This window comes from Limulus polyphemus, unplaced genomic scaffold, assembly GCF_000517525.1.
Source record: "Limulus polyphemus unplaced genomic scaffold, Limulus_polyphemus-2.1.2 Scaffold3768, whole genome shotgun sequence".
NCBI lineage: Eukaryota > Metazoa > Arthropoda > Merostomata > Xiphosura > Limulidae > Limulus > Limulus polyphemus.
Window position 1 is genome coordinate 46,225 of NW_013669378.1, and position 11,043 is coordinate 57,267.

The 11,043-nt window shown below is 32.2% G+C and overlaps 2 protein-coding genes across 2 annotated transcripts in view; both read right to left on the reverse strand.

Moving 5' to 3' along the window:
* Window positions 1-1,427, reverse strand: part of LOC106470005 (spectrin alpha chain) — a gene marked incomplete at its 3' end in the record, with an annotated part of 47,256 nt that extends 45,829 nt beyond the window's left edge. The window contains exon 1 of the mRNA XM_013930525.2: window positions 1,294-1,427. The remainder of the gene's footprint in view (window positions 1-1,293) is intronic.
* Window positions 1,428-6,390: 4,963 nt separating this feature from the next.
* Window positions 6,391-11,043, reverse strand: part of LOC106470006 (nose resistant to fluoxetine protein 6-like) — a 36,130-nt gene continuing 31,477 nt past the window's right edge. The window contains exons 11-14 of the mRNA XM_013930526.2: window positions 10,233-10,353; window positions 8,388-8,574; window positions 7,723-7,865; window positions 6,391-6,981 (exon numbers count right to left, since the gene is read on the reverse strand). Of these exons, the coding sequence (XP_013785980.2) occupies window positions 6,685-6,981; window positions 7,723-7,865; window positions 8,388-8,574; window positions 10,233-10,353 (748 nt within the window). The 3' untranslated portion in view covers window positions 6,391-6,684. The remainder of the gene's footprint in view (window positions 6,982-7,722; window positions 7,866-8,387; window positions 8,575-10,232; window positions 10,354-11,043) is intronic.

Sequence of the window (11,043 nt, forward strand, 5' to 3'; positions counted from 1 at the left end):
ATCTTAACCTATCCTTATAAGATAACCCTTCCATTCCTGAAATAATTCTTGTACCCTTTCTCTGAACCCCTTTCCATTTTTTTCAGTATTTATTAAGAAAATCTGAAAAACAAGTCATTTGTTAAACAACATGGGGCAAACAATCATAAAAGCTAAATAATTATTTTTTAAACATATGAATTTCCTTTAACATTTTCATTATCTTTTTATAACTATTTCAAAAGATATATCTCTTTATATACATAAATTTTTCTCCCTTTTAATTTACAAAACAATAGAATTCAAAATATTTATACTCTCTTCCATTTTCTATTAAAAAGGTGTGACAGTGTGAACAAATGTGTCACTTTAAACCCATAAGTGTTTTCCAGGTTTTTTTTATAAAAATCATTAACAATGTTTTCTTAGCAGGCTTCACTGTAGAGACTGTCTGTTATACAAGGAAAATAATATATTAGTTATTACTTAGCATAATGCAATTGATTTTTTTGTGGTTATAGAAACCAATAATTTTATCACAGTTTGCTAAAAGTACTATTATATATAATTAACACGATTCTAAAAGAAATAATAAAACATTATCATCATCAAATAAAAGAAAATTCACAGCAAGTCACTGTTCACTGTCGTTCATGATTCAGTTAGCATTTACCACTATCAACTCATTTAACTTAAACTGGAATTATTTATAACTGTCTGCCGCTAACAGTTATATGTTTACGTTAATCATCAAAATTGAAATCTGTTTTCCTACAAAACAAGTACTTACCTACGTCAGTAGAAGTAGTAGTTATATATTCTACATCTTCCAATCAACACACTACAGAGTACAGTGACAGTCAGTGATATTTATGTTGAATTTTTTAAATATGCTTTACTTTAGCTCAACATAGAAATATTTTACATGACATTAGAACACATTGTTTAAGTTGTATTTTTTAATTTTATAAATTTCGTCTGCATTTTAAGATTGAAATTAGCATTTAATGATTTATTCATTAAAATCAACGCATCAATGGTAGACAAGAATTACGTAGATAATATTACAGTTTTAGCTCTGATGATAAAACTAAATGATATTATGAGTCAACTTTTTTCTTCCTTTTTTTACAAGTGTTTGGTAATTTATTACAACCATGTCCTATTTCTGAATTAGGCTACGTAAAATAAATTTTAAAACGATGGGAAGAACTTTACTGTTCAGTTTCAAATTTAAAATTATATTCATGTTCTAGTTTGTGACAATTCACGATATTCTTCCAAAAATTATAAATAAATAACAAATAATCTTACCCGGAACAGAACACTATACGCCGAAAATTTTCTCCTGTCGACACACGCCCTAGGAAGAGTATTTTCTGGCTATTTTGGTTGGCGAGATATTATTAGCATACTGCAACACTCTGTCGCTTTTTCTAGAGAAACCCTCTGTCGGCAGAAATGTGGAGTCCAAGACTCAAGATAGAGAGTACTCCACCCAACTGCAATACTTCTGCACTTCGATCGATAAAATCTAGGTGATCTTCTTCTACAGATAATCTTAAAAATATGGTACCTAAAACGTCCTTTTATATGTTCTTCTCGAATTAAAAGGCAACTTAGACAAAATAAGGATTATATTCTGTATTTGATAAGTTCAATTCGTTATTCGATTGATGGTAGGCATAAATATTTTACACATAAAAATTTATAATTATGCTATTAATTCATGGTTCACGGGCATCATATATAAGCTAGTCAACATGCTGAATTTCTTGAATTCTGGAAATTCATGAGATTCTCCACGAATTTTTATTTGATTGTCTGCATTTTAAGTTTAAAGCAAGAAGCACAAATTAAGATCGTAAAATTGTACATCGGAAAGAATGCTTTCAAAACAGTCTTAGTCTTAAGACTTTGCTAACGAACAGCGAAACACGCTTTGCTTTGTAATTCACTTTTGCTCTAAAATAATTACAATATTCATAAAAAAGAAACAAATCTGGTATAACTAGATTACTTCGGTCAATTAATATTGCCAGATATAATAGTTTTATGGTTATTTAGGATAGCATTTGAACGCCAACTTCTTTTTGTTTTCTTTATAGTTAAGCACAGAGCTACACAATGGAGTATCGAAACCCGGTTTTTAGCAGTGTACGCTCCCAGGCTTACTCTTACCGCTGATCCACTGGGAGGGTGGGGGACTTTTACAGAGAATTAATTATAGTTATCGTATTTCTTAGGCAAAGCTGCAGTGGTTAAAAAGTTGTGGAGCTATCCCAATGATCAGTGGCATTTATGATAATTCATACTCTTACTTTTGGAATAACTGTCTAATAGTTACGGTCCTTTATCATTTAACCGAAGTACAAATATATTAAAATAACTAATACAAAACATAAGACCTAAGTTATCACCAAATGAACTTAATAAGCTTTTTTTTTGTTATGCTCGTTTTTTGTTGTTGTTGTGTTTTTGTACGTTTGTTTGACAATTCTACTTGGGACAGTTGAGAATAATTTTAACAAGTCATGGGCTGACGTAAGATGTTGATGTTCACGTTCCACATCAGTGTATATGTTAAAGCTCAACCATAACTTAATATCTACTTATCCTGATTTTCAAGGAATACACATAACAGAGTCCTGCCACTTGTTATATAAAACAGTAATAAACGCTGTGCTGAATTCCGATTGTCATTGGCTTAAAATTCTGATATCCATTTAATACTGATATTGAATATAAAAAAATAGGCGTACTGGTAAAATGAAACGCTTTGCACGGGTAGTCAATAAGGAATCTCCACCGAAACAGGAACACAAACTGATTGACAGAAGTGTATTTTTAAATTGTACACTAATCAGATCTAATATGTGTCCATAATTATTATTGTTATTACTATATAGTTTATCACAAATTCTAATGAGTAAATGTTTTAAATGCATACAATAATTATTCTAATTATTAGTAGCTGAATACTGTGGAAATGAAAAAGTTGTCGGTGCGCCGCTCCACTCCTTTTTGGTTCCACTACACCCTTGTTCGTAAAAATACTTTTTAAATTATAATCACATATGAATAACAGGATAAGGGAAGAAATAAAACATTTTGTATTTAGATTCTTACTAATAACTTTATTGCAGTATAACAATAATAATACAAATGAAAGACGTAAATATCATTGTAATTAAGTCAACAATTTCTAGAATGACTCTGTGGGTCTAAAACAAATTTTTACAACATAATTCTGTATCTTGTGATTTCTAATACCAATGAAACACATTGAAATTTACATAATAACGTATTCAACTTTGTTTTTCATCAAATTCAAGCGTAAAATAGCTCTATTTGTTTAATGTCATTCGTATTTACTTCTAATCTCCATGTTTATTTCCATCTTGTTATAAATGCTTTCTCATGGAAATGTTAATTATTAGTTTTAATGTTATGTCTACTAGATTTTATTTACAAACATTGTTTCCTGATCTTCTTTTGTTTACCATATAAATATCGTAACATTGCCAACTTCATCCATTGTTACATTTACTCCAGTATCCTTCTGACGTTAAGATAACCTTTATTATGTTTACATTAACACCCTCATTCAAAGTTTCGTAATCGAAAAAATGATGAGATAATTTAGTGTTTTTCTTGGATTGAATACTTCATTGTTCCATAAAAAATTAAAATAGTGAAGCTTTTTTACACTGTAAGAAAAAATGGATTTTTTAAAACATGCTTGAATATACCGCGTAATTGATGTAATAACGTCAGCCTTGTTTGGTCAAAGTAGGCATTAAACAATTTAATGTTTCGTGTTTGATTTTATACAGAAAACAGTGAAGATAAGAGATGATGGCTTGGTAAAACAATAGAGTAGCATTACATTGAATCTCCAGATCACTGCGAACTTACAAGTAAAAATAGCAACCTAGACTTAAATGGTAATAGATAACAACTGAGATGATTAACTTAATTCGTGTGATTGGTCGTAATTTTTAATATCCTAGTTCCTGAACTAAAAGTTTGAACAAGTTTGTTACATCGTACAGATAATACACTGTTTACTCGATTCATTAGTTTTCGTTCATATGGTGTAGAGTTTAAACGCTTATTCTGTGGGTTGTTTAACTTATGGCTCATCATATATTTGTTACATACTGTTACGTCTCGAGGTTCGAGAAGGACATGGCGTGATATTAATCACGTGACCTCGCTGACGCAACAATACTAAGGTTGAGGTATTGTTCGCGTTAGTTCAAAATACAGAGTTGATACAAATTACACGTACATTTACCCAATGATATTGAAAGTTGCTAAGGGCTGGATATGTAAGCCACTTGCTACTATTTTATGTAAGTCCTTGAATAGTGGATAGGTGGTAAAAAATTGAAAGTTAGCTAATGTTACTTCTCTTTTCATGTGAGGCGATAAAATTTGTCCTAGTAATCATAGACCTATTAGTCTTACATCGGTTGTGGGAAAAGTTTTTGAACGTTTGATAAAATATGTTTTGCAAAGTCATTTAACAAAGTTTAGAATTTTACTGGATAGTCAACATGGTTTCACTTCAGGAAAATCTCGCCTTACTTATTTCTTGACATTCTTTTAAAAAGTTACTGCTTATGTAAATAAGGGTAAGGGTGTATATTTGGTGTATCTGGATTTTCAGAAAGCATTTGATAAGGTGTCACATAAGAGTCTGATTAACAAAGTTATTTCTGTAGGTCGGGGGGAGATAGGTTGGCTCATTGGATAGAAAACTGGCTGGATGGAAGAAAATAGAGGGTTGTTATAAATGGCGTTCAGTCAAACTGGATTAATGTCACAAGTGGAGTGACTCAGGGCTCAGTCTTAGGACTTTAGCTCTTTCTGAATTATATCAATAACTTAGATGAAGGAATAAATTATTTAAATTTGCGGATGATATTAAAGTTTTGGGTGTTACTGGCTGTGAGAGGGATGCCGCTGCTGCTTTATAAAATGACTTAAATTATTTAGTGAGTTGGGTGAATAAATGGCTTTTAAGTATAAAAATGTCAGGTAATGCATGTAGGTTATCACAATTTGAATTATAAGTATAATTTCAATAAGAATAATCTTAAGAGTGTTATGGAAGAAAAAGATCTTGGAGTTATGGTTATTAAGTCTTTTTAAATGATCAAAGCAATGTGCTTTTGGTTGTTGTAAGGCCAATAGGATTTGATTGTATTTATAGAAATATTGAATACAAATCCCAAGAGCCTGTAATGTTATTTTATAGGTCATTGGTTACTCCTCACAATTGAAGTACAGTATTCAATGTTGGATTCCTTAACTTAAAAAGGATATTGAATTGTTGGAAAGGGCTTAGAGAAGGGCTACTAAGACGATACCTGGGATGGAAAGGTCGCTATACAAGGATAGGTTAAATTATCTGAAAATGTTTTCTTTTGAAAAATTAATAGGTAGAAGATATCTGATTGATGTGATCAAGATTGTTAAGTAAACTGATAGTGTTCGTACAGATTGATGTGATTAAGATTGTTAAGTAAACTGATAGTGTTCGTACAGATTGATGTGATTAAGATTGTTAAGTAAACTGATAGTGTTCGTACAGATTGATGTGATTAAGATTGTTAAGTAAACTGATAGTGTTCGTACAGATTGATGTGATTAAGATTGTTAAGTAAACTGATAGTGTTCGTACATCATCTTTTTCTTGTGCTTGATGGTGAGAATGTAAAAACTATGGAGCACAACTATATATCTTGGCAGAGTAGGAGTCATCTTCAGCCAGGAGAACATTATTTTTCTAACAGGATGGTTGACCTTTGGAATGGCTTGTCTTCAGGTGTGGTGGAGGCTTGATAAATGTTTGAATAATAAGGGGCTGGCTGTGAGTGTTTTATTTTTAAATTGGAGTTTAGTATATTGGATGGTACGGATTAGATGAACCTACAGGTCCCTTGTTGTCCTTAAGTTATATTAACGCATATGTATATGTTTAGAACTGTGTTGCGGCGTGCAGTTGTAGTTACTGGTTGTGTGTTAAAAAATCAATACCGTATTGTCCCTAATTAATGCCACCAGAGGCGTTGCAAATTGCAAAAGTGGAGGCGCTAATTATAGTATTTTTGTACTTCTGGATTCTATTTTTCACGTGTGATCCTATTTTCCACATGTATTTTATTTATTTCAATGCTAATAAGTGTGTGTGTGTGTGTGTGTTTTTTGTTTTTTCAAATCAAAATTACGGTAACAAAAGTGGATTATATGTTGGATTACTATTGCTGTCACACAAAGTAAGCTTTATAAAACTCCAGGAGGGATAATTAGGGGCAATACGGTATTTCTCACGCGATCAGGGCTTGCCAAATATATTCTTTTAATATGAATATAACATGAAAGAATCATGTCAAATCACAATTCTTTAATGTCCAGATAATCATAGAATTTACATATTTTCCCATTGTATATTTATATATGATCAGAAAGATTTACAGGATCACGATATAAGTGTATCAGTTATATCTGTTTTTCCCCCAAAGCAAGTGAAGATAACTTCATAATAAATCAAAGAAGGATGTTTCTCTAAAATAATGAAAATTTCATTTACATTGTCAGTTTATATTAAAACAATAACTAAGGAAATGCGTTTGTATTATATATATTATATTATACAAACTGCATTTTTCATGTATGGCATCCGGGTCTTTCAATTTATTCATCCCTTAGGAAACCATTGTTGCCAATTCCATTTAAATGGCATTCACTGGAATCGTGTTTAGGGTTAATTTCTTTTAAAACTATATCTGCTTTTTTATCGTTTTTCTTCCGATAAGGACCGAATGTGAGTCCGGGTGTTTCTGGATCTTTCTCTGTTTTCGAATCCCGATGTTGCTGACGCCGCTGGACAAAAATGATTTTTTCAAGGGCGACAAAGGGCGCTTCAAACGCCAGATAAACACAAAGAGACAGGAGCATACTCATAGTAAGGTAGCCCGTATAGTCGAACGCCTGAAAAAAACAAAAGAAAAACGAATTTAAACACGTAGAATGTATGGTAGAGCATTATGTGTGGCTTATACAGGATCAAAACATAGTTTTAAAATTCTGACAATTAATTCTATAACGTATAACGAATTGGAATTTTAATGTTCATTCTTGTTATAATTGCTTCTGCAAGAAACTTTAAACTCGAAGAAGTGGAAATTCGCTATATATAAAAAAAACAACAACGAAATTCCGATTAAATCGATTACTTTTGAGAAAATAATCAACTAATCGAAATTATGGTTTCGTTTGTTTGTAATTAAGCACAAAGCTATACAATGGGCTATCTGTGCTTTGCCCACAACGGATTCTATCGTTGTAAGTCCACAGACATACCGCTGTGCCACTGGGGGGGGGGCTTATGGTTTCGGTTTATTACTATTTTCGATTATTCCAAGCCTCCACGTAATCGAAATATTGTCATTACGATTGTATGTTGTTAAGTACAAAGCTACATAAATAGACTGTCTGTTCTCTGCCCACTGGTGATCCCGAAACCCGATTTTAGCGTTATATATATATTTTATTTTCAAGTTTGTTCAGCTTCCGAGTGTCTGAAGTCAATGTGAGACTGAAGAGGGCGCTCGAATATGTCGAAATATCTCTACTTCTGACAGTTTATTGCATTTACTGTGGATTTTCACTAACTGCTACACACGATATTGCTTATTATTATTAATAGAACAGATAGCGCATTGTACTCACTTGGTCAAAGTGACTGAAGTTTCGTCGTTCTCGCTGGAGTCCGTTTCTTATCCAGAAGATGACAAAGTGACACAAGTAAGCCGAATATGTCAGTCGTCCCAGGGGTATAAACACTTTCCACGAGAGGAAGGAGTTGATTAAACCTAATTTAAATAGCACGTAATATTTAATTATGAGCAACAAAATCTAACAACAACAAAAAAAGACCCAGGATCGAATCTCAGACTACCACTACACACACGCGCAGAGTCCTAATGAGGACTTTCCTTAATTGAAAGATTGAATTTTTAGACAATATGTGGTTAAACCTGTAACGAAAACACTTTCCACGAGAGGAATGAGTTGATTAAACTTAATTTAAAGATCACGTAATATTTAATTATGAGCAACAAAATCTAACAACAACAACAAAAAAAAACAGTATCGAATCTCAGACTACCACTACACACACGCGCAGAGTTCTAATGAGGACTTCCCTTAATTGAAAGATTGAATTTTGAGACAATATGTGGTTAAACCTTTAACGAAAACAATCTTGCTGTAATTGGTAATTCCAACATTTACCTTTCCTAAAAAAAAAAAAAAAAAAAGGTCAAGTTAGTATTCGCATTCGGCATAAGCCTTTCATACTGGAAAAAATTACTATTTGAAAATCAAGTACGTACCTCCTCTACCAGAAGTGCAGGCGAATGTCATCCAGCCCAACCCAATAGCCCAAGTAGTGTGGAAGAGAGAAGCATACAAGCCAGCTTCCCAAGGTGGGGGGAGGTTCCCCCTATTGAACTCGTACGCACCGTACAAAGTCGAAACACTACAGATTATAGCTATGATCCAGAAAATTAGCTGTAGGAGCTATAAAATAATCAGAAATAGTTTCATAAATTATTCATTACTATTTCATCACATCTAAGTTTTTTGAAGTGATACTCTAATACAGTTTGTGTGTGAAACAATGTTTCAAACCTATAAATTTACTCAAAGTTGTGTTACGAAATTATTTTGTAAATGTCTAGAAGAAATATGACCACTCATGAGACCTTAACTATATGCAGACGTCAGTATATGTAGGTTGTAGTGTGCTTTACCAACACAAATAATCACAGATTTAGATTTCAGTTTACCTTACCAACAGAAATAGTAACAGATTTAGATTTCAGTTTACCTTACCGACAGAAATAATCACAGATTTAGATTTTAATGTGCGTTACCGACAGAAATAATCACAGATTTAGATTTCAGTTTACCTTACCGACAGAAATAGTAATAGATTTAGATTTTAATGTGCGTTACCGACAGAAATAATCACAGATTTAGATTTTAATGTGCTTTACTAACAAAATTAATCACAAATTTAGCTTTTAGTGTGCTTTACCAACAAAATAATCACAGATTTAGATTTCAGTTTACCTTACCAACAGAAATAATCACAGATTTAGATTTCAGTTTACCTTACCAACAAAAATAATCACAGATTTAGATTTCAGTTTACCTTACCAACATAAATAATCACAGATTTAGATTTCAGTTTACCTTACCAACAGAAATAGTAACAGATTTAGATTTCAGTTTACCTTACCGACAGAAATAATCACAGATTTAGATTTCAGTTTACCTTACCAACATAAATTATCACAGATTTAGATTTCAGTTTACCTTACCAACAGAAATAATCACAGATTTAGATTTCAGTTTACCTTACCAACAGAAATAATCACAGATTTAGATTTTAATTTGCTTTACCAACAAAAATAATCACAGATTTAAGTTTCAATGTGATTTATCAACTAAAATAATCACAGATTTAGAATGTGGTCTGCTTTACCGACAGAATTAATCACAGAATCAGATTCCAGAATGCTGTATAAACAGGAGTCATCACAGCTTTAGATTCGATGTGCTTTATCATAACATATATCACAAACAATATAACTAGAAATCCTTTTGCTTATTGCTTTGTACGTCCGTAGTATAAGAAATATTCTGGAAACATTAATTATCTAGTTAATGATTATAAGAATTATCGCAAAAGTTGTACTTTCATATTTTGTCAACAGAGGGCAAATAATAAGCAAAGCATTTTTACTACCAGTCTACCTAATGCTTCTGACAGCTTTCCTTATAAGGAACTGTATTTTTTTATGATTGTCAAGACTGTATTTCTTTAAATAATATATTAATCAGGTCTGTAGTTCAACACTAGTCGTTACAACTGGTGCTATAATAATGATAATGGAGAGCATGTTCACATGGAAATGAATAATATTATTGCTCTTCTTTATAAGCTTTTACACAGCTAGGCCTACTACATCACCTTCGTTTCTGTTTATATACCCATACACAGCTAGGCCTATTTCTAGATAACCTAGTTAAAATGTTGTTGCAGTTCTTACTCCTGCCCGATTTTGTTTGATCTCTCTACCAGAGATTAGATATGTGTGTATCGGTAAAGCTTGGCAGAGACCAAAAACAAAACTAAAAACATATTAACTGATGAAAATGTTCGCACTTACCGGTCTAATAACGACATTCCGATGATGTAAGATTAAATAGCCTACGATGATACCAACACAATATGGACCCATATGTGTATATGGTTTCCAATAAACATTCATCACTATATCTTCATTAAATCTGTAATTACAAATAAAACTTTATAAAAGATACTTTCCCTCTTAAACTACTTTCAAAATTTGTAATGCATAGAAGAGGATTTACACATTTTGATAAAAAAATTAGATAAAACGACCTTTACATTCCAGATATATATAAACGATTTTTTTAAACCAACGTTTCGCCTTCGCGGCTTCATCTGGGTTAATATACACAATTCAAGTGTTGTATATTAACAAGTTGTGTATATTATCCCTAATAAAGCTGCAAAGGCGAAAAGTTGGTTAAAGTAAATAGATAACTATATTATATATATAAGGAATGTAAAGGCCATTTTTTTCTAAACTTTTCATCAAAATGTCCTAAATTACTTACTTATAGATAGCCGTGGAGGGAAGACAGAAGTTGTGTATTCTGAACTCAGAAGGGGTCAGATTGGTCAGAAAGTTTTTATCACAGAACAAAAATGATGTTGCGTCAGCGAGGTCACATGACTAGTATCACGCCACTTCCTTCTCGAACCTTCGTGAATTGTCGGGAGATTACTAGATTGGGGGTAGTCTGGTATATATAGGATGGTCACAATGTGACGGGACAATGTGTAGGTAATGAGTAATTGAACTGCAGTCAGAGAGTGTGTAATTGAGTATTGTCGAGCACGAGCACGTGAGACGTTCTAGCGTTTGTTATAGAGCGACTGTTGAAATTAAA